This window comes from Doryrhamphus excisus, linkage group LG20 (genome assembly GCF_037039965.1).
Source record: "Doryrhamphus excisus strain RoL-2023G ecotype Guam linkage group LG20, RoL_Dexc_Guam_v1.1, whole genome shotgun sequence".
Classification (NCBI taxonomy): Eukaryota; Metazoa; Chordata; class Actinopteri; order Syngnathiformes; family Syngnathidae; genus Doryrhamphus; species Doryrhamphus excisus.
Window position 1 is genome coordinate 14,658,854 of NC_136376.1, and position 23,871 is coordinate 14,682,724.

Consider the following 23,871-nt stretch of genomic DNA (forward strand, 5'->3'; position numbering starts at 1 on the left):
TATTGTGGAATAGAAAGCCATAAAGTCAAAATAATGTCTTTTCAGAGTGGTGGAGCTATTTTAGGACCCCCTGGAGCTCCTGGTGCTCCGGTAAGTATAATCAACGTTATGCCTGCAGCAAATCCTTCAAAGTGCACCGTGAAGAAACATCGGCAGAGAGACATGTTGGTTCTGGAGAGCCGCATAAGAAATAACCCCATCAGCCCTCCGGTGTTATCTTGGCTTCTGAGGCCCTCATATCACACTCGGTCACATTCATTGAGAGCTGCTGCTTGGAGGCTGAAGGCTAAGAGGCGTCCCGATTCTCAAACAGGTGTCTCTGACCTGCCGTGGGACACACAAAATATCACCCATTTGCAAATGGAAGCCGGAGTTCGCTCCAAACGACCCGCTTTGAAATTCTACTCGCCCTGCTCTTACTTATCAGGCAGTTTCTAATCTCATCAGGTTTAGGAAGACATCCAATAAAAGGCCTTGCAATGATCCTTCCACCACGACGGACACCTAGGGGGCCGAACAAAAAATAAGCTTCATGAACCGCATTTGAAGCTTGAAGATTCCTCTCCTGTGGCGTTCAACCGCAAAGAAGACAGGCTGTTAATTGAACTTTGAAACTTTGAAAACTCATTATATAGTATACAGCAGCTTTTTTGGATTAGTGATTTGGAGTGCATGACAAGGTGGAAAGGAAAACATACCTTTTTTGACCACGTGGTAATTAATAAGCAGCAGCAGAACCAATGTTGTAAAACCAGCAAGGAGCACACGACTCAGTCACCATTAATTCCACTAGTGAGTTTCACACCGACAGCCGTCATTTTAAAGTGCGTGCAGACGTAGATGAAGCTGCTTGATCATGACCACTCGTGGAGTTAATGGAATAAAATACATCAGGAGGTTGCCTACAGCCACAGCTGACTGGAGACTGTATAGGAGACTCAGTGGTTCACTCAATGGACGCATTAATTTAAAGATACAGTAACACGCCGCAAAAATATTGATGAATACATGATATTAAATTTATAGAGGAATATATACAGTAATCCATGTAGCACCAATTTCCGCAAAATAGGATCGCATGCCCAACTTGGGAGACTTGGTAGAAAATAAGCAATTGAAGGCATCATTAAGGTTCATTCTTGTGTGTGTTGCATGTGTAATGCGTTCCAATGCCAGGGGAGCTGAGTGGAGGGACGGACAGGAAGTGATGTTGAGGCTTCGGAGTTCAGAGTGCATTACGGCTGTAACAGCAGCTCATGTTGGGGATTATTGTGCCTGTTGTGCGATAATTCAAACCTCCTGTGCTGCCCTTAAGGCCATTTTCCGAATAAATAAGTTAATGGGTTTGAATAAGCAATGCTAAGGTGTGTATTTTGCTAGAAGTGATTAAAAGTTGTTTAGATAAGTAAATCATGGTTTATACAAATTTGTATTAAAAATGTTTTCGCTGGGCTCCACTTCCGGTTTGTGGGGATGTACTTCCGGTTCACTTCCGGATGTCGCCGGGGAGGGGAGCGTGGTGGATGTCATTCACGTTGAGTTGTCACGCAGGAATGCCGTGAGTTTGACTGTATTGTGGTTTATTTGGATATATTTAGATATTGGTTGGTGTGATTGATCGGACATGTGGCATTTGATTGCGTAGCAGCCGCTCAAGATGTTGAGATGCACTTTTTCTGCAGTTTTCACCACACACACGGAAATATCCATGAAGGAAGACAATTAAACATTGCAGTGGAACTCCAGGGTCTTCGTTTGTGGTTTAGCTTGGTGTCACCAACATCCCTGTTGAAAACACTACACCTCCAGTAAAAGTAACATTATATTAACATTACTGATACCTGGTAATTACCAGTGTAATTAGTGCATTTTTTTTAAAGTGATGTGTGAAACTATGAAATTCACAGCGGGAAGTGGTGAGGGTTTACTATACTGTACTGTACTATACTGTACTGTACTGTACGTACAAACACCATACACTTGAGCATGCCATGGCAGACTATATTTATCATTTCTGTGGGAGCAATTGTCACATTCATCTGTCCTTTTTTTCTTTTAAGGGCCCCAAAGGAGATGAAGGACTTGCAGTGAGTTGAAACCATGCTTTTTTTTTTCCTATGAAATATCTATTGTTGCGTTGTTGTTGTTTTTTCCCAAAAAATACTGAAGTCAGTTTCATTTTTTCAATGTGTGTAACTGTCCACTATATAACCAATACGCCCTGAAGCTTCCCAAGGCTGAACACCAGCACACACAAAAAACGATCATGTCTCCTGCAAATATGAAATAGTAGGAGCACATTGTCTTTCTAGTGGGAAGCCATGAATCCTCTCCGCTCTTCAAATGCACACCCGTAAGACCAAAGTCCCTTCCTCGACCCGATGATGCCTGAAAACAATCCACACACGTGTGGAAACAAGTCAATGCATCTGCCATCAACTTGGATTCTTTATTCTCAGGGGGGCGATTGTAGATTTTATTGTTTTGTTGCATGGTGATTTTTCACCAGGATGTTAATTTGACATTTTAATAAATTGTGTGAGCGGCTCCAGTGTGCTGTGGCGGAATTGCCTCAATCCATCTCACAGCTGATCCCTCCTTGGCTGGTCCGTTCTCCCCTTTACCGCCCTCCCTTGTTCGTGACAATCTACATGTGTGACAATTACCTGCACAATCCATCCATGATGGCGCCTGTTGCCCCTCTTTTCCATGTAATGGCATTTCTTCATGGCAGCTCGATCAAAATGAGCTTGATCGAGCTCCATCTCTTGTTGGTGCAGCTGGAATAGCTGCATCTATTTTTAGTGCACAAAGTAAGCCTGATTGGGATTTTTTTAACGGCTTCGGCTTTTTCTCCGCCTCTTCAAGAGCCCACAAATTATGATGGCACATGATCATATAATAAAGGCGTAGGAAATCTATAGCTCGGGAGCCAGATGTGGCTCTTTTGATGACTGCATCTGGCTCTCAGACATTTTCTATATTCATATATATACATATATATGAATATTAAAGGGGACCTGTTATGCTTTTGTAGTTAGAATATTGTATTTTTGCGTTAAACGATACCAAATTTTCAGAAGTGAAAGAAGTTGGGATGGCTCAAAACGCTCGGTTTCAGAGTTTTTTGTAACACTGGCTCCCTGTGACATCACAGAGAGCCATAATTACCTATGGGCGTGCCCTTCTCCTCGCTCTTTTGGTAGATTTTACTGTTAGCATCGTGTTTATTTTGTGTAAGCGAGCGGTTGTCTGTTTACCATTATAGAATGTGCATACAGGGAGAGTCTTGAGACGTTCAAACGGAACATCGAACCCAGGTCTTCCCGCTCTCCTGACTGTATGGCTTACATGCTAAGGGCTCATTCCTTTTTTATCAAAATTATAAAGTGGGGTTCGGAAATGATCCGGAGCGGTTGGGCGTCTGAGTAATCACAGCGGAATAGGAAATACAGCTGGAATAGGTGCAGATTCTGGAAGATATAGAAAGTTGAGCGCGTTATTGAGCAGCTCTATAGAAGTCCACCACGCAATACAAATGGTCGAAAAGTGAGCATAATGCGTCGTCATTAAAGTAAAACATTACAGAAATCCGTGATAAAAAATTATGTTCAAAATATAAAACTTTCTCATGCATTTGAATCCATTCATTTTTTTTTCTTCTACAATGCGGGTAGCCAGAGAGAGCCCAATGCCAGCGGTCCTTTTATTTTGGATGACGCGTTAGCCTACCGAGGTCATTAAGAAGTGAAGAATTAAACTTGCCTCCTTTAATCAAATAGTCAGCTAACTAATTCTGTAGAACAAACACTTTTGATGAAGAAGAAGGTGAAAAGAAAGAGATATACGGAGTATGGTTCAAAACCATGCAGCACCAGATATTGCATTAATGTTAAGAAGTATTTCATTTATTATTGGATAGCTTTTGTATAACAATTTTAATTAAAATAATAAATTCAGAGACAGATATTCCAAAATTGTTGCACTTGCTAAAAAAATGCACACATTGAATTGCACTCAATGTAAAAAAAATATTTTAAAATATGACATTTTCAAATATGTGGCAGAAATGTGTGCAGTATGTAATATACCAATGAAGTCCTAGAAGTTACATTTTCTATAGCACTAAGGTTGCCCTTGGTTAACCTTGCATGCATGTTTTTGGAATGTGGGAGGAAGCCGGAGTACCCGGAGAAAACCCACGCATGCACGGGGAGAACATGAGATGTTCCAGCAGAGATACTTCCAGGTGACAGTGAGACAACAGTAGCAAAGGGTTGATCGAGCAAATGTGTTTTTCTTTCTTGTAGGGGGATCCGGGGCCTATGGGATTACCAGGACTTGAGGGGCTACCTGGTGCTAAGGTAAGAAATAAAACCTACATAGGAATTGTATTGTATCAGTGCTCTATATTAAATATAAGATGTATACAATATAGGCCAAAATGATTCATACCCTGGCCAAATGTTTTCTTAAAGGGAAATATATTTGTTGACTCAAGAAAGTTATATATTGGTTTTCTGTTAATATTATGAAATTGTTAAGTGGAAGCAATTATTGATGTGCTGTTTGCAAAATATTCACACCATTTCTGCTACACAGATAATATTGATCAAGTACAGGAACTTTGCAAATTCAATAACAGTAGTTACCTTTTGTGTCCACGCCATCACACGTGTTAATGAGCATGGGATTGTGGTTTGCTGCAACAGACACCATCTGCAAAGCAAGCAAGCTACGGTATTGTTATGGGGCCAAATTACTCCACATCAATAAAACATTATGTGATTAATATCTAAAAATCATGCAGTGTCCAATCATCTCTGTTATCACTGACACATTTTGGTGAGTGTGAGGTTTAAACTGCTGCTATTTTTAATAAACATCTTTTTTACATTTTTGTTATGATGTCGGAGTGATTGAACACTGCAAAAAGGAAGCATGTTTTGTGTCCACTTTAACAGGTTTTTAGAACAAACTAAAGCGGTGCTTTTCCAAAGTCCAAAGCGCAGCAGCTTGAGAAACATATGGAAAATCATATTGTTAAAACCTGACAAACTATATTCAGTTATTTTGAAAGGCAAAAAACATTTATTTTTAGTTCCTACTGTGAGAGGACACATCCTGGATTGAGCAAAAAACATCAAATGGATGCCAGTAAATCTGATTTTTGGGAAGTCGGTGCTGCCTTGGTTATCTTATGTTCCTCGAACGAAGGCCCGCTGTGCCAAACTTCTAATCCACTATCCATTGGCTATCTGTATAGAGAAAGAAAGAAATAGAAGAAATAATGATGTTGTTTTCAAGTGTTCAAGGCTTGTTGCATCTACGTTCCATAACATGATGATGTACTGGTTTATGTACTTTATTGTTCATGAGAGTGTCTGACATGATTACAACCTTTCCTGCAGGGTGATGTTGGTCTGCCTGGTCCACCCGGAATATCCGGTCCTTCAGTAAGTTGTTCAATTAAAGTCCAAATTATTTTTTAATGTTTTGGTCCATTTTTTAAGAGCCGGCACCTCAGTATGATGCACTGCAGATCTACAAAAGCAACAACAGACAATCTTTATTACAGCTCTTGAACTAGAGCTTATTAATTTGGGCACGTGTACCTAATGTTATGACCGGTGTGTGCTCACGCCGACTCATTTCTCATCCTGATCGTCTGTGCTGTTCCAAGGTTCCACAACACTACACAAGATAATTAGCAGCTCAGACATAAACCTGCGGTGCGTTTGTGTTGTGCAGCAATAGAAGGCATCTTGGTTGTATTATAAATGAGAGGCTGCAGAGGTGCTCCAGATATGACACCATTGAGGGTCTGTCAAACACTGACAGTTCTTTTCTTTTGCCGTTTGATTGACAGGGAAAGCCCGGTCCACGGGGAGAACCAGGGATCCCAGGAGAGCCGGTGAGCGCCAGCCTCCAGCTCCTTTTGAGCTGTCAATCCGCACGTCATCCTTTTATCACCGCCGACTGACACATTGGCTCGTCGCTCTTCTCTGACAGGGTGAGAGGGGGCCACTTGGAGAGACAGGATTCCCGGGACCCGAGGGACCCCAAGGTGTTGCTGTAAGCATCCACATGTAATGTGTTGCCCTGTCCTTATAATCACAGCGACATGTTCCCATAACGCCATGGCAGCATGTCCAGGCTGTAAACCTGGCTTCAACAAACACAGAGACCCAGAAGGGTTTTTTTTCCTTTTGTTCCATCATTACGAGGGAACAATATGGCTAAAATGTGTGTTTGCCATCACATTTAGACGATTACATCCCTCGATGTAATTACCATAAAAGACGGTTTCTGTAATTTTCCCCCTGCAAGCGAACAAAGGAACAGTGTTCGCACAAGCAATCAGGATCATTGAGATATCTCATTAAGTGTGAAGATTAGCATTGGTGCAGCGGCGCTGATCCACTCAAAAGAGCTGATATAAAATGTCTTTGTTTGTTGCGCTCCTTGGAGCAGGGCAGGCCTGGGAAAGACGGAACTCCTGGCTACAAGGTGAGTTCTACACATTATCAAAATCCTCTTATAGAAAGTGCTTTACATCCAACGAGGCGCTCTGAGATGGCACAGCAGATTTATACCCCCCCCCAACCCCGCTTTCAAGCTACCTGAATGCATTAAACCAATTTCCATGCAGTGTTTGACATTTTAATGATGAAGCTAAATGGAAGCCTGCAGATGTTAGACTTTGTTGACTTTTGGTCTTTTAACTCCAATTAACCGGCTAATGCTTGCAGGCAATTATGAAATGTTTTTAAGAGAGGGGAAGGAAGAAAATTCCTTTTGATAACTCATCAACTTTATTAGACACAATTTCCTAAATAATCATACAGAATAGGCACGCAACATGCACAACTTATTGCACATTTTCTCTTTGATTTATACGTCACCTAATGACTGCCTCTATAGTTTATTGTCTTCCTCTTATTATTAGTTAATATTCCTCCAGGAAAATCTCAGCCCTGCACTGCACATCCTTGTTATAGCGCACTACTGTGACTTTTTTGGTAGGGAAACAGTGCCATCTAGCAGGCGGCTCAGCTCTATGCCTCCATTGCTTACATTGGTGCTTTAATGTAAATCACTGGGAAGCACATGTCAGTGGGCAAGATGATACAGTCAAAGCGCTCATCAGGCATTGGGGAATAGTGGTGCAGATTAAACAAGGTAAGGGGAGTATTGCCCCACTTTAAAAACACACATCTGATTCCAAACTGTCTGTTGCATAGCTTCCATAATCCAACTGGAAATGGATACAAAGATACTCCCAGGGGTGTTGCAATGAGAGTGCAAAAAAGAAAAGCAATGGGGGGGGTGACGGGGAGGGGTGGCAAGACACAAGATGTTGTGACACGAAGCTTGAGAGCTCCACTTGGTAGCTTCTCTCTCGGCGCCCTGCATAATATACAGTAAAGCAGAGCGCAGCCAGCAGGAGTGATGCAGAGGAGCAGTGACATTGCAGAAGGTGAGAGACTGGAGGAGGCTTTTAGAAAAACAATACACCCCAGTTGGGTGATAAGCAATCAGATATCATTCATCAGGAAAGGTCTCAAAAGTCACTAAAAAGCCTGTTTTTCTTTTGTCAAGCCAATGTGAATTTCTACAAATATGATCACGCGTGCTCACATTTTAATAATAGAGTATTGTACATTTTTCTGCAATGTAATGTATTTTTTGCATGTTTTTAAGGGCGATCCAGGTAGACCGGGTGACAGAGGATCCAAAGGGGAACGTGTAAGTAGCCGAGTTTACCGAGAATAACATTCATTCATTTTCTACCGCTTTTTCCTCACAAGGGTCGCGGGGGTGCTGTAGCCTATCCCAGCTGTCTTTGGGTACACCCTGGACTGGTCGGCAGCCAATCACAGGGCACATCTAGACAAACAACCATTCATACCTATGGACAATTTGGAGTGGCCAATTAACCTAGCATGTTTTTGGAATGTGGGAGGAAACCGGAGTACCCGGAGAAAACCCACACATGCAAACTCCACACAGAGATGGCCGAGGGTGGAATTGAACCCCGGTCTCCCAGCTGTGAGGTCTGCGCGCTAACCACTAGACCGCCATACAGCCTCCAAGAATAACATATAGCAATATATTGCATAAAACACACTGGATAAATGCAATGTTTACACATGCTGTATTACAAATCATCACAAGCACATCCGTGTCACATAAAGTGCTGTCGTGATTTAACACTGCAGTTTCTTATACTGCGTAGACCTCACCAAATTCTCCCAAGTCCAGTCATTAAAAGTGCAGCGGAACCTCGTTTTTTTGTCATTAATCCGTTCCAAAAGGTCAGACAAAAAAATGAAACGTACAAAAACCAAAGCAATTTTTCACATAAGAAATAAATCCAGTTAATATGCTCCCGACACCCAGAACAGTGAACACAACACCGATTTTATAGAGCAGGGGTTTTCAATTAAAACTGAGTCAGGTCTGTTTATGCAACCTTATTCTGCCTTAAATTGCAGACTAGCTCATTCATTCATTCACTACTGATTATTCTCACTAGGGTCGCGGGCGTGCTGGAGCCTATCCCAGTTGTCTTGGGGCGGGGCCAATCACAGGGCACATATAGACAAACAACCATTCACACTCACATTCATACCTATGGACAATTTGGAGTCGCCAATTAACCTAGCATGTTTTTGGAATGTGGGAGGAAACCGGAGTACCCGGAGAAAACTCATGCAAATCCGCCAAAAGATGCTCGGAGGGTGGGGGGCAATCGAACCCAGGTCTCCTAGCTGTGTGGCCTGCTATCCAGTCATCCACCATGCCAGACTAGCTCATATGAATATGAAATATAATAAAAGCCTTCACATCACCCTACCACTTGGGCTTCTCAAATAGCGGGGCGCAGTGAATTGTCAGGGGGGGCATCATGCAGGGAGGACTTTCAATATTGGCGCAGAGCTGCCAACATGTTTGAATCCGTGGTACTCAGCATGCAATTTGAATACGCTTGTATGCTTCACTGCTTTCCATTTTGTTGCAGTCTGCTGGTTTCAGTTTCAAGTTCAGTCTACAGTGCAGATAAATAAATGCATATTATCGTATTTTAAATTGGGGAGGCCGATGGTATTTGTTTCCCAGTGGGGGCATGACAGAAAGTAATTGAGAACCACTGTCCTACAACACACAGCACTCTCCCGTTAGTGAAAGACGTTATTATATATGTTATACCCCACCTCTCACCCGAAGACAGCTGGGATAGGCTCCAGCATGCCCCCAACCATTGTTAGGATACAGAAAATGGATGGATGGATATTTACCATCCACTTTAACTGGTCACAGATCTGTAAAGGACCATTAAAAAGGTCTGGCTTAAACCGCCCCCCTTGCACCCGTGTTAAAGTACAAACCTCCTCTACATTAAAGTCCTATTTTAACAGACACTAACTTTGCTACAAAATATTTCCTGAATTCAATAGATTATCACCTTCTTTAACAAAGTTCTGTCACTTTCTTTAGAGTCAGACTGGGTTATTTTGCAGTCGCAATAAAAAAGAACAAAAAAAAATAACACTGAATATTTGGAAATACATAGCGTGCTTGAACGCCCCAGGGTGCACAGTGTTAATGAGGAAGAAGGGAGACAGAGACTGAGTTGTCGTCATTCTGTGTGTGTGATCTATGAACAAATAAACCACCCGCACACATATTCCATGGCCGGAATCTGTCTATAGTGTCCCAACTCTAAAATAACTATTATACACTCTCAAGTTATGGATGCTTTGTTTGGCCTTACGATAACCAAGCAACTGTACGCAAATGGAGAGATATTTATAGCATCATTTTTGTTTGTTTGGACTACAGGGTGATCCCGGAATTCCTGGAGAGAGAGGTGTCCAGGGAGAAAGAGGACGCACTGGAGATGGTGGTCCCACAGGACCAAGTGGACCTACAGGCCAAAAAGGGGATCCAGGACCGCCAGGACAGTTGGTATGATGGGAATAGCGCCAGCTACTAAACATTTTTCTGACATGACCTGCTGTGCCGTTCGATCCGTGCGTGCTCACGCAAAGGTCAGAACGGGCAAGACGGAGACATAAAGACAAAGATAATGTAGGTGGCCTGACTGTGCGCTGCAGGCTTTTCACACTCAGCAGCACGCATGAAAACAAGCATGAAAGCAAAGGTTGGATTATTCATATTATTATTATTATTATTGGTTTTATTATCTTTAGCTGCAGCCCTGGAAGACAAACGCACCACATTATTTAGACTGCAGAAAATTGTGATTATTATTCGTCACCTATTGAGAAAGCCAGTGCGTTAAGTTTGATGGTAAACAGCCAGGTGTCATTGCGGTACGAATATGCACACCTTTGAAAGAGAGTTAGCATTTCTGTGTGTCATAATCAGTGCCACTTTACAAAGTCCTTTGGCCTGGCCTGCATATTACGGCATTCATTCATTTTTGCAAGTCTGCGTCTATGTGACAGATTGTTTTGATGCCTATAGAACTTAAATTAAAAGTGGTCGAGTTTTTACTAGATTGTTGCCATACTTACAGACTAATGCCTGAAGGTCTGAAGACTAACATAAACAAATGTCCTATAAAGCCACGAATGCCCATCAGCACTATATTAAAAAACCTAAACTACAAGACATACTTAGACATACTTTCTTAAGTACATAATTCCATTCATAGTTTTGAGAGTCTACAGTGTAAAGTCATGATGATAAAGAAAACGCATTGAATGAGAAGATGTTTCCAAACCTTTGGCGTGTCCTGTAGTTTCCACAGGCAGTCTGGACTCATTTAGTTGACAGAGATGCTCTTAACCCTTAGATGCACGAGTGACTGGCCCCTACACTCTTCCATAAGTGGCTCAAATATGACCCATACTAGAATCAATGCATTTTTATGCCAATTTTGCCATTTTGGTTAGGAATAATCACTTGTATGATATTTAGTATTATATTTAGAACCACACAAGAATGATTTCATGTTAGAAACATCTTCATTTTTCACTTTTTTACATCTTTGAAAAAGAAAATGACCCTGTACAACAATAGAAAATGTGAGGAACCATTGTGTGTTGCATAAAGGTAAGTTCAAAATGTGAGTGGCATGATATCAAAAATATTTTTTTTGAGGAATACCTGGAATATGAAATGATAAAAAAAAATTTCATTACAAAGATATTTCAAGAAAACAACCTGACCGGGTCATTTTTGACCCACTTATGGAAGGTTGGGGTAGTAACACAAAAAAAAATCTTAAAATGTATAAAAGATAAGTTAAAAATGTGAACGGCATGATATCAAAAATATGTTTTTTGAGGAATATCTGTAATATGAAATGATACAAAAATTTTCATTACGAAGATATTTCAAGAAAACAACCTGACCAGGTCATTTTTGACCCACTTATGGAAGGTTGGGGTAGTAACACAAAAACAAAAATTTCTTAAAATGTATAAAAGGTAAGTTAAAAATGTGAACGGCATGATATCAAAAACTTGTTTTTTGAGGAATACCTGGAATATGAAAATGATTTTTTTTTTCATTATGAATATATTTCAAGAAAACAACCTGACCGGGTCATTTTTGACCCACTTATGGAAGGTTGGGGTAGTAACACAAAAAAAAAATCTTAAAATGTATAAAAGATAAGTTCAAAATGTGAACGGCATGATATCAAAAATATGTTTTTTGAGGAATACCTGGAGTATGAAATGATAAAAAATTTTCATTATGAAGATATTTCAAGAAAACAAACTGACCGGGTCATTTTTGACCCACTTATGCATCTAAGGGTTAATATCCATGCAGTTATCATGGAAACTATTGAACCGTCTTCTGTGGAGAAGCAACCCTATGATTTTGTTGTTCAATGACCATAAAGCCTGTTCTTTTGTCAGCACCCACTCATAGTGATAATGATTACTATTGTCTCTAACTGCAGGGCAACACAGCCTTCATGGAGGAACTCAAAATGTTCATCAGGACTGAAGTATTAAGGGTCTTTGAAGGTACAAATATTGCCCTATATGTGATTTTGTTGATTATTATTCATTATGGACATTGATACATTTGTAGAAAAGCTGTCCGGCTCTGCCCTGCTGAAGAAGATACCTGCAGGCCTTTTAGCCTCACAAACCCAGGGACCTCCAGGCGCCCCTGGCAAGGATGGCTTACCAGGAGAGCCTGGACCTCCTGGTCCTCAAGGTATGACTGTAGTGAGCCAAGGTGAACTGTTACACCACCTTCTTTTATTGTAGAAAGAAAACAGAGTTATAAAAGGAGAACATTTGAAAACCACTAAAGACTCCCATGTTCAGTAGCTTCACCGGCCACACAATAGATACACCAGCACAGTCAGATGTTTGTTTCTTTCGCCTTTTTCCTGGTTACGGAGTCGCCACAGCGGATCTTCGGATCTTGATCCGCATACTGATTTGGCTTGAGCTCTTTTAATTCCCGATGGCCTTGCTGACAAATACCGATGATACTTACTAGTGGAGATTCCGCTCCAAAGTCTAGACCACTACACCACTACACCACGGCGGGCTCCAAAGCAGCACAATCAGATGTACTCTATTATTGTTCTCCTACTGCAATAGTGGACTACATATTCCTGAGACGTGACTCAAAAATATAGGAACCCTCGTCAAGTATCTCATTAAAGTGAGTGCGCCCTCCTCATTACAGTACTGTAGACATCAAACTTTGAAGTACTTTAAAGGAGTCAGTGTTCAGCTTTTACAGCAGTATAGATTTACTATACATTGAAAATATGTCAACACACTGCCATTATTGTCTAAATACACAAGTAAACATGCCAAATTGTGCCAATGTTGGGCAATATTGTTATTTAACACTTCCTTCATCCTCGGTCACAACCAACCCTGACTGGCCCCCACGCCATGCCTGGCAGCGAGGGGTTGTGTGCAGCGTACGTTGCACAGATGGTAAGTGAGTTGGACGTTGTACTTACAAGTGCTGCTCACGTAGAATATTTCACGTCACCACTGTGCCTCAGATGAGTGAGCACTGAAGCAGTGACTGTTTAGCTAGCTTTGGAATTTGACGTGAAAACCAATGTTGTTATTGTAGGATTCTAAGAATATATCTAGTCGATTAAAATATGGATTTAGTTTTCTACGGTCAAACATCTTCTGAGTTTTTTGACTTTTATTTTTTTGCATCAGGGCTTGTGTTTTCCAATGCTCAAAGAAAGATAGTCGGGACAGCTGATGGAAGCACCCTCTGGTAATACACTTTTCTTTACCTAAAGCACAGTATGACAACAAGTATCCTATAATACAGTCATTCCTACAGCACAGTTCGAACATTAAGACCACCAACTTGTGAATGTAGGACTCTACATTGACAATAAACAGCTTTTCTATGGCATAATTCCAAAAATTCACTATTCATGTAGAAGAAATCCAAAATTCATGTAGAAGAAATCCAAATTGACCTAACACAGTCAAGTGTGGAACCGATTCCGTAGGAATTACCGTACTAACAAATCTTACTTGGCGAATGGTGTCGTTTTGGAACTGCAACAACAGAACAAAACAACAAAAAATGCACCACAACAATGTAGAAAGAATATATTCCGTGGGTGCTTCCGGGAGGGAGGGGTCCCCAAGAAGCATCACTCATTCTCTAGACTAGTTTCAGTGATGACAAGTGTAAAAAAAAAAAATGCTTGTCAATGTTATTTTATAATAATAATAATACACTTTATTTGTATAGCGCTTTTCAAAATACTCAAAGACACTTTACAGAAGAATGGAGTTGAATAAAAGCAAGTAAACAGAGTAAAAGATACATAAAAATACAACATTAATTTGTTAATACACAGTTAAAACAAGTCAGGTATAAAAATGTAGCGATTATGACAAGATTAACATGTTTTTTGGGGTCATGGACACTTTAATCCTCTTGGGCATGAAATTCAGTAGAAAGACACTGAAGAGCTCGCCAGTGCCGGCAGCACTCATGCAGCCCCAGACCATGGCAAGACACAATGGCTGTGTGTTGACGTATTTCAGTGCATGGTAAATCTATACTGCTAAATTGTACATCATCATTAATGCTGCATGTCGTTCCATATGTCACTTCCACGAGGTTGTGGGTTGACTTCTAATTCCACCACATAATAACCAGAGGGTGTAATACGGGGGAATGAGTAATAACATCTAGGTCTGCAGCTGGCAAAAAAAGGATTCAGCTTAAATTCTGTGGGGATTCATGGGTGTTTTTCTCTTGCTTAGACTGAGGGGCGGGCAGCAGAGGAAAAGGCCAGGAGTGTTGGCGCACAGCGGCTCTCTGGGAAATATGAAGACAAATGAAGAATTGACTGTGAATGAGAATTTTATCAATGCGAACAAGAAAAGAGTCCCTTTATTGGTGGGGGGGGGGGGGGGGGGGCTCTGAAATCCAAAATGAGGGAAGAGGGTGGACTGCTGGTTGGAACTGTAACTGGCCAGGGTTTAGATCTACCTCACAAGACCATAACATGTTTACAAGCTAATGTAGGCAACCGGAAAGCTGACTAGAAATGGGTGCTGCTGGATTTTTTTTATTTTTGTTTGCTTGTTTTATTTTCTCTGCTTCATGAGAGTGCTTTATAGGTTGGTCTTAATGCAGCTTTGCAATAAATATCGACTGAGAATGAAGAGGAAAGTTATCTCCCTTGATAAATCAAACATTCAACAACTCCATAATTCTTTCTTTGTTGACTCCACTCTTCTGGGGGAGCAAGTTTTGGGGGGGTAATATTTCCTCATTATTTCTCGTTATCCTCTGCTGGAGACCGTGCTCCTCTGAAGCATCCAATTTGGCTTCTTCTCTATGCCAAAATGAATTGTTTATGGAGAAAAATAACCCCTGTGTTAAATGTACAGTCACAGGCTGTTAACCATTAGGACGCATGCTGAATATCATCCATTCATCTTTTCATTTTCATGCTGAATTTTGCTTTTTTTATGTTTTGTTTTTGGAGATCATTCTGTGAATAACCACACATTGTTTTGACATTTTCTATATTAGAGTATGTGCTTTTAATATTGACTGAATATGTGTTGTATGCTGTATTTTGTATAATACAGAAAGGATTGAAGTGGTTGCTTTTCAACGTTCTTTCGGTTGGACATCAAATGAACATTGGTATTAATGTTGTTTACAGCCGTGATCCAATCACGTTTGAATCCCCAGTGCAGCAACACTATTTGTTTACTAACATATTTTAGCGTTTAGTGCCGCTAGATGCAATTTGTTCCCCGGCACACAATGGCATTTTGGATATACAAGCGTGCACCAATCTAGTTTGGTGCCCAATTGCCTTGCCCTGTGTGCTGCTCAGTATTTCTTCCTGCTCAAGGTTCAGAGTATTCTCTCCTCCAGAGCGTGTCTCCTCCCTGAATGAAATCCCCCGGGCTCTGTGAGTGCTGAAAAGTCTCATTATTGCAACAATGGGCTCCCTTCCACCCCCTGCCCCTCCTACCTTTTTTTCTCTTATTGTTCACGCTCACTTTCGGAGCGATAGCAAGCTCTTTTTCCGAGATTTTCTGTGACATCGAAGCGTTGAAGCGTTTCTCCTTTGGGCCAGACGGCGCCATGCTTGATGCTCCTGTCAGTACACACAAGATGCACACCACGCTACACGCTGGTTCTAATGCATTGCTTCAAGTGCCTCGTGGCGGGGGTTGGGGGGGTGGGGGTGATGTGCATATTCTAACATGCTCGTTGCTTGGAAAGTGTAAAGAATAAATGCATGGAGTGGATGTTTTATGCCACCGACGGCATGTGAGTGCACGTGCAGTCAAACCCTAACGGTCCCTAACGGCTAATAGCACAGAAAATTGGGAGTCTGACCCAATAGTCTGGAAAAATGGTAATTGCTCGTTTCGGATAAGCTTAGCAACTTTGAAGCAAGTACTTATAGTTGTCAGTAGATCCCAGTTTTCCCCCGGGTATTTCTTGGCCAGTGAATGGCGAAAGTCCGCAAGTAATTGGCACGCCCCCAAAAATGTTTGACACACGACTACTGTATGTTGCGTTCAAGATCCAAGTGTAGTGAAGCATAAAGCTCTGAACATGCAAATTGTAGGATTTGCTGTGCAAATAAATAAATAAATGCATAGCATGCACGCTATCGCTACCCCTGATGATTTTTTCTACAGCATCAACATATTAACTCAGTAATTATTCATATTAACTCTTTGGCTTGACCGGACTCTCCTACTTTTTGTGTACAAAAGACTTTCATTTGGATCCTCTGTGACTGGTGTTATGCGTTTGAGTCCCATCTGTTTGTGCTGCTTGACACGAAGCAGCATTGAGTAGTGGCATTTTTGACTGCGACTGTACATTAGCTTCTCACGCAAGCTGCCACCAACTGACAACTTGCCATATGCTTGTCACTTGTCTTCAAAAGGTAGCTCATGTTGCAGAATCATCCTTCTCATATGTCATTAAAGTTGAAGAGAGTTTATTTGGTTCCAGTCATCCATTTTATATGCCGCTTATTCTCTGACTCTTCTGACTTCAGGCGAGAGGCGGGGTACACCTTGCACTGGTCGGACTTTATTTTCTTGTTTTGACCAATTTAATATTGCAATACTTAACGTATTTTTACCCTTTTATGACTGCTAAATATTAGTAAAGGTAATTTACTTGGCATTTCACCAAATTGAGTGCCGAAACAAAGTACTGTACGCATTGGTGACACACTGTCCATGCATTTTTTATTAAGTGGAACTGCAAAATAACCTGCCACGGGACCAAAGAAAGTGTGAGTGCCAGAAATTGATGTAGAAATGATATACAAATTCAATTGTATGTACGGGAAGTATACATCCACAATAAATTCATTTATAATTATTCTGTATGTAAAACTAGAATTATTCTCTATAAAGTATGACACTTTTTGTTTTGTCAAAATTGCATTGCAATCCAAACAACTAGAAAATATACCTTTGTATTTTAAATAACAATGTGCCAATAAGACTTGGAGCTTTAGAACAAACGGACAGTGTTCCATGTGTCCAATGTTCCATTGTGTTCCACAATGTGGAATTACTCGTATTCCGGTTTGCTCTTTTTCCCCATTTTTGCTTTTTTATTTTCCCAATAGTTAAACATTTTCTGAAATAATTGAATTTTTTTTTTAATATTATGTATGACTTTACTCCCATAATATTTTTCCCCATCTTTGTTTCAATTCCAACTTTAAAAAAGTTATTGTTCTTTAATATTACAACTTTGTGCTGCTAAAAATGACATTATATTTCCTCATAATATCATGAGTTTATTATTGTAAAATTTAAAACTTAATTTTTTTTCTGTTCATTTTATTTTATTCTCAATCGATTATAGCATATTTTTTGTCCCCCCCAAAAATGTAACATTTATTTTGTTAATTATCTTCTTGCAATTATGACTCTATTCTTGTAACATTTTCACTTTAATCTTGTAACATTATAACTTTTTCCACAAACTAATTTTCAAAATATTACAACCATATTGATTGGTTTGTTTCTTTTTCATAATGTTAGTAATATTTTTTTTATTGTGTACTATATAACTAAATGCTGTTATATTTCTCATAATATTTTTACTTTATTCTTGTAAAATTACTGCTGATTTTCCATTTTTGCTGGGTTTTCTTGTCTATTATTATTATTCTATATATTTAAATATGTGCCACGCCCCCACTTGGAAGACTTGTTTTAATCTGTTCGATTTTTCTAACTAAATTCTTGTGAGAACATGTTTTAAAGAGGCATTTTCATGTCCAAAGCCTCATTCTGTTGTGGAATGGTGAAAGCTGCGCGCCGCGTCGCTGACGTCAGCTAATGCACAGATGGCTCCTCTGATGTTATATTTGACATGGACGCCTGTACGTGTTTTATTATTCAAGGTATGGGACCGCCACAGGGAACAGAGCCGCCTGTTTGTATGTCAACTTGCAAAGCCGCTTCACTCAAAATAATCACAGAGCTGGTGTTTGTTTGACATTGCTGTCAGACGCTTGTTATTTATAGCATCGGGAAGCTAATGCACAGAATTCCCTGGATGGATGTGAAGGTGTCAGAAGTGTATTGCCACCTTGAATCACCTTGATTTTGCATTTGTGCTAACATCACTAACGTGTACATTTCTCATGCACACATGACACTGCACAGTCAGCACTTTTCTACTTTGTGCAATGAAACTGTTGTGTTGTTTTTTTTTCTCAGGATACAGGGGGCAGAAAGGAGAACGGGGTCAGGTTGGTCTGGGCCTACTGGGAGATCCAGGACCCATGGGACCACCAGGTAAGACCACCAAGAGGTCCGCTTCTTCAAGCCGATGTCAGCAGTCGTAATGTATTGTTATAACTCACTTCCTGTTGGTATCCCGATACTTTTGTCCGCATCAACTCTTCAGCCTCCCTCAGCTCCCCGATGTTTGCCGTCTTTTAATCAATTGCTTTCAGCGTCGCCCTGAAGCTTAAGTGTGTTGGTGCTGCCTCACCACTTTCATCAACAGCGACGCTTTGATGAATGCAGCGAACGCCTCTCACGTCGCACACAAGCAGGCTCCTACACTGCATTAACGAGGGAACATAGCGGGGAGTTCAAATTAGTCCGAATATTGATAATTATGTTTGTCAAGTGGCTACAAACTTAACTCTGGCGCCTTAATTCCACTCGGTTAGAACCAAAGAATCCTTCTGAATGTGAGATGACCTACAAAGTCATAAAAAAACAAGTTTAATCCTGTCGTGAAACAAAAGTACTCGAGATCACATCACAGCATGTCCGCTTGTCCCCTGCTTCCATGAAGTGAAAAATAGCTTCCCACAGGCGGGATGGAGCGATGACAAGCAGGTTTTTCAACCAGTGGCAGCTGGAGTTATCACTGAACTTCCAGCCGTTCATCTCGTCCGTGGAGGCGTACAATTTATATGCAGGGCAAACGCAAGCTTGCTGCCCCTGGAAAGGACAGCTTTGTGGAAGACAACTTGTCCACAGGCAGTGAAAAAACACGTAGTCCCTGATGAAATCCATGCTTAGCTTCGATTGACTGGGAGTCACAAATACAGTAAAGTCTCGTTATATCGATATTCTCAGGAGTCGGAAAAAATACCGATATAACCGGACTATCCATATATCCGATCCTGCGCCGAACTGCATTAAAAGTGGGCGGATCTTTGATATGGCATGTAATTTTCTCCTTGAGTTCATGGATTGCGTATCTAGCATGCTTTTGTACTACAATACATTTTGTACTACAGTAAATAAAAATAAACTTACGCTGTAGTGATTACCGGTTACCGGGACATAATTCACCCCGGAACATAATTCACCCCGGAACTATCGATAGGGAAGGTGTTGCCACCCGGAGGGGTAGGCGCGAGGGACGGGTGTTTTCCGCTGCGTGTGCTGCACTCTGGTGGTGGAAGTGTGAAAAATAAAGTTCGCCGTGTTCTTTTTTGGTATTGAAATCCTTAAGCAAAGATTGATTTAAGCTGCTTTTGTATCGATATAAGCAGACCAAATTGGCTGGCGGGAGATGAAAAGGGCATCGTAGTAACCGGATTATCATAATAACCGGGTATCGTACTAACGGAACTAATTATATCATAAAAGACTAGAAATTTGCCGGGAAATGAAAATAGTATCGTAATAAGTAGTAATTCGTTTTAACCGATATCAATATAACGAGACTTTACTGTACATCCCGTTCTCACTTTTAATCTAAAAGATGTACATCGATATCACTACATCATTAGCACTGAGAGACCTCTAAATGTATTATTATTATACATTATATGGTCTGGTGGTTAGCACGCAGACCTCACAGCTAGGAGACCAGGGTTCAATTCCACCCTCGGCCATGTCTGTGTGGAGTTTGCATGTTCCCCAAATTGCAAATTGTCCATAGGTATGAATGTGAGTGTGAATGGTTGTTTGTCTATATGTGCCCTGTGATTGGCTGGCCACCAGTCCAGGGTGTACCCCGCCTCTCGCCCAAAGACAGCTGGGATAGGCTCCAGCACCCCCGCGACCCTTGTGAGGAAAAAGCGGTAGAAAATGAATGAATGAATAATTCTAACATCAGGGATTGGTTTGAGGGAATAATGTGATTATACTGCTTCCAAACACACACAAAAGTTACCAGATATGTTTCCTTTTCTCAATAACACTGTCTAAATAAATACAGAACAGATTTACAGTGCAATAACACACAGTAAGGTAATAAGTCCAGTCTTGTTTTTATCGCCCCCCCTTCTGTACTGTCGGTAGTTGCTGTTGTACATTGGCAACTTTTTTTTTAAGTACTTTAAAACCCGAGGATGCCAGGGAACTGCAAAGTTAGGCATCCACCCCCACAACTGTGCTGAAATAGCAGCAAAAAGCGCCGCAGGCGGTGTGAGAGGAAGCCGAGGGATCCAGGCTAAGCTAATGGCTAACCTGTACAATCCTAGTTGATGGTATATTTCCATTCAATGAATTCCATCAATTGGAGGTCGACCCGCTCATGTAGATGATGGTCCTTATCAGGTCCTCATCATGGGGTCTAATGCTAAAGCAGAAGCAGCACGGCAGTAATAGCTGTGTAGCACACATTTGCACAAATAGTGACAGGATAACAAGCACGGCACCGCAGACAGTTTGTGTGCGAGCAGTTAGGCAGGAGATGGATGGCGGGGGTGATGAAAAGGCCAAGTTGTGTTTTCAGGGGGAGGAAAAGGACGCGGCAGGATGTGTGATTCTCTTTTGTGTTTGGCTGCAGAGAAGGCTGCCTCTCTGGGATGCGATGTGAGCAGCCTGCTCATCGCACGGATGCTGTAATTGAAGGCTCAGAAGCAGGCTAAAGAAATGATGTTTGCGCTCTCCATGGATGTAATACACAAGCTCAAGTCGTGTTTGCATTGCTTTGCTTGGCACGCTGTCATACGGAAACATGCGATACTCATATCTGCTCTGATGACCTTCTATTAGACACTGGGGCTCCTTTATGACAAATGGATCAAAAGAAAGCAATAAGCAGCACAAAAGGCAAATCATAACACAAATCTATCCGCAAAGGCAGGAAACGATCCAACATGTTTACAGAAAAATTACTCAGAACTACAGACCTCACAGCTAGGAGACCAAGGTTCGACTAATTTTCCTTTCCACTTTCTCATGTACTCCAAATTATTATTATTGCCTGCTTCCCATGAATATTTTGGACACCCCTGCACTATAAGCAACCAAAGACCAGACACATAAATATATACTTTATGGATACTTTATTCATCTTTGCACTGACATGCATCGATAACAATGTTTTTTTTGTGTCAAGGGCCTCCCGGAGTAGCGTCTCAGGGCCCTCCTGGCCCCCCCGGGCCCAGGGGACCCGCAGGCATGTGCGACCCCGGCGATTGTCATCCATTGGAGCCCAGCTCTAGCTTCAGCCATCCTGCTCCGAGCTCACTGCTCCAGCCAGACACAGCACGCAGCAGGAAAGGAAGGACGCCATGATGCAACGGATGCAGTAGGGCTCGTTTATTGACTCATTGACTCATTGACTCATTGACTCATTGACTCATTGACTCATTGACTCATTGACTCATAGGCTTCATTTGAACGCAATAGAAAACCTCGTTTTTCTTTTTTGCAATGCTGTACTTTTTAGGTTCTTGTTTTTTTTACCTGGCTGTGATGTAATGCATTCCTTGTCATCTCTCATTACGTCTCTGAGGGCTGGGAAATGACTTTGTTTAGTCACTTTCAGCCCCTAATTATTTGTTTGCCTCCTTAATTGGCATGCCTATGCATCCCTTCTGTTCTTCTGCAGATAAGCCGTCATGCGAGCAGGAGGTACATGGTATGCGTGTCTCTGTGTGCTCCAAAGACAATGAGACGAGCTCAATGTTTGTTTCATGTGTGGATGCCAGAGAATTAGGAGCCCTTTTTAACTCTCTTGACTTTGCAGGGTGGCCTTCATGTTGAGCCGCCACCCTGTAGGAACTCCTTGTTATCAGACTCCTGCAGAGCATGAGGGTGACCTCCTGCATTTACATAATAGTCTGATATAGAAGACAGCAAACATCTCAAAGTCCAAAAGAAAATCCAGCGCCTTATGTGTAACAAAAAGTGCAGCAACTGCGTCTGATATGGAATTATTTATTTTTATTGCAGATTATATTAAAAAGAAGTCCTGTGGTTTTTTTCTAGCTCGTGGATTAAGCTATTTCTGGATGAGTGGGGGAGCTTATTTCAAACAGATTTGCATCATGCGTGATAATCATTTACAAAATGATACTAAAATGTCCTCCTATAAATTAGCTTTGCCACAGCAGCGAAACATTGACATACATGACAAGGATACTCTTGAAAGGTCTTTTATTGTCTCGAGCATCTGATGTCACACCTTTGTGAAGGAGTACTGGGGACCTACTAAAAAGACATAAGAAAAAGTCTTAATATTAGCAGAGGAAGTTGTAAAAAACAATTTTGCAGAAAATCATAAACAATAATAACAATGGTATACGTTTATGCTCTTAATACAACAACCTAATTGTCAAAAATTATGACCTTATTCTAAAGTGACAACCTGATGCTTGTAAAATTACACCTTTATTTTTATAACTTTTATTCTTTCAATTTAATGACTTTACTTTTATTGTATTTATTATACAATAATTATTAATTAAATTATTTATTTATTTGTATTTATTGCATTAGACTATTCTCAGACTTTTACCACCTGATTTGACATCCTTATTTTTGTCAAATGACAGCCATTGCTTGTAAACTTTACAATATTCTAGTAACATGACACATATTCTTGCAATATGACAACTTTCCTCTCCTAATAGTTTGACTTTTTTCTCATAATATTACGATTCACTTTTTTTTATTTTATTTTCATCTGATTTCATGTACAACTTTTTTCCTGTACTAAAACCATTTCATATTTAACTTTGTTACCATAAAATTCCGACACAGAATTATTATTCTATTACCGTTTAATTCCTGTAAATTTCACTCTTTTTCTTCAATATGAAGTGTGGAAAAATTGTAAAAAAGTTATGACTGTGTACTTTTTCCTCAAACTATTACAGTGGTATTCTTGCTGTACAATAATAGTACACCTTGGTCTTCGTACAATATAGCATTATTGTTGTAGAATTCTGACTTGTACTACTGTAGTACTAGACTAGTACTTTCTTTATGAATATTACAACCTTATTCTGGTTAAAATAAGTTTCCTGATCATATTACGTTTTTGTCATAAAATGCTGACTTGGTACTTTTATTGGAATAGTACTTTAGTGTTTTGAAATAATGTTAGAAAATATAATATATAATAATAAGAATAAATAAAATGTTTTATTTGATTTTTTTCTTTCAATAATTTTACTTTTTTCTCATTCATTTATGATCATATTTCACTTTAGAATATTTGAATTTTACTTTGAATAAATGAATTTTTTCTTTAAAAAAAAAGTATTTTCTAAAAAAAAAATCTAAATAAAATTACAACAATATTCACAAAATATTTTGACATTTTTTAATGAATTTACTCTTTCATTCTCCAAATATTTGATTTCAATCTTGTTATATTTGGACATCTTTTCAGTGTATCCCTAATGCTCCTCATATACTTTGATCTGTGTTGTGTTGACGTGTAAATATGAATTATACATAAGTTGAATGAGTGATTTTGTCTTTCCTGGCTGCTTGGAATGGGGACCTGATGAATTGTACGTAATTACATGAGCAAGTTATCATTTTAACGACGCATGGAGGTTGTCATGATTACAAAATGATGCTGATTCGTGTGCCTTAGTGTGATTTAACATGTGTTGTTGTTTTGTTTCCATGGTGTTGCCTATGA

The 23,871-nt window shown here is 40.3% G+C and overlaps 1 protein-coding gene across 3 annotated transcripts; it reads left to right on the forward strand.

Moving 5' to 3' along the window:
* The first annotated feature begins 18 nt into the window (after positions 1 to 18).
* Positions 19 to 22,432, forward strand: LOC144894476 (uncharacterized). Of its 3 annotated transcripts, none has more exons than XM_078787243.1 (13): positions 19 to 90; positions 2,061 to 2,087; positions 4,311 to 4,364; positions 5,412 to 5,456; positions 5,870 to 5,914; positions 6,013 to 6,075; positions 6,475 to 6,510; positions 7,705 to 7,749; positions 9,847 to 9,972; positions 11,945 to 12,011; positions 12,079 to 12,207; positions 18,234 to 18,311; positions 21,331 to 22,432. In XM_078787243.1, the coding sequence occupies exons 1-13, from the start codon at positions 34 to 36 to the stop codon at positions 21,507 to 21,509; spliced, it is 951 nt and encodes a 316-aa protein (XP_078643369.1). In that variant the 5' UTR covers positions 19 to 33; the 3' UTR covers positions 21,510 to 22,432. The 3 variants fall into 3 exon arrangements, with proteins under 3 accessions (XP_078643369.1, XP_078643371.1, XP_078643370.1); XM_078787244.1 differs by lacking the exon at positions 19 to 90 and adding an exon at positions 171 to 313; XM_078787245.1 differs by lacking the exons at positions 18,234 to 18,311; positions 21,331 to 22,432 and adding an exon at positions 14,265 to 14,406.
* The last annotated feature ends 1,439 nt before the right edge of the window (positions 22,433 to 23,871 follow it).

Coding starts and splice junctions, on each gene's coding strand:
- LOC144894476 (XM_078787243.1), top strand. CDS start 34: ATGTCTTTTCAGAGTGGTGGAGCTATTTTAGGACCCCCTGGAGCTCCT. Junction 9,973..11,944: donor CAGGACCGCCAGGACAGTTG/GTATGATGGGAA, acceptor CTCTAACTGCAG/GGCAACACAGCCTTCATGGA. Junction 12,012..12,078: donor AGTATTAAGGGTCTTTGAAG/GTACAAATATTG, acceptor ATACATTTGTAG/AAAAGCTGTCCGGCTCTGCC.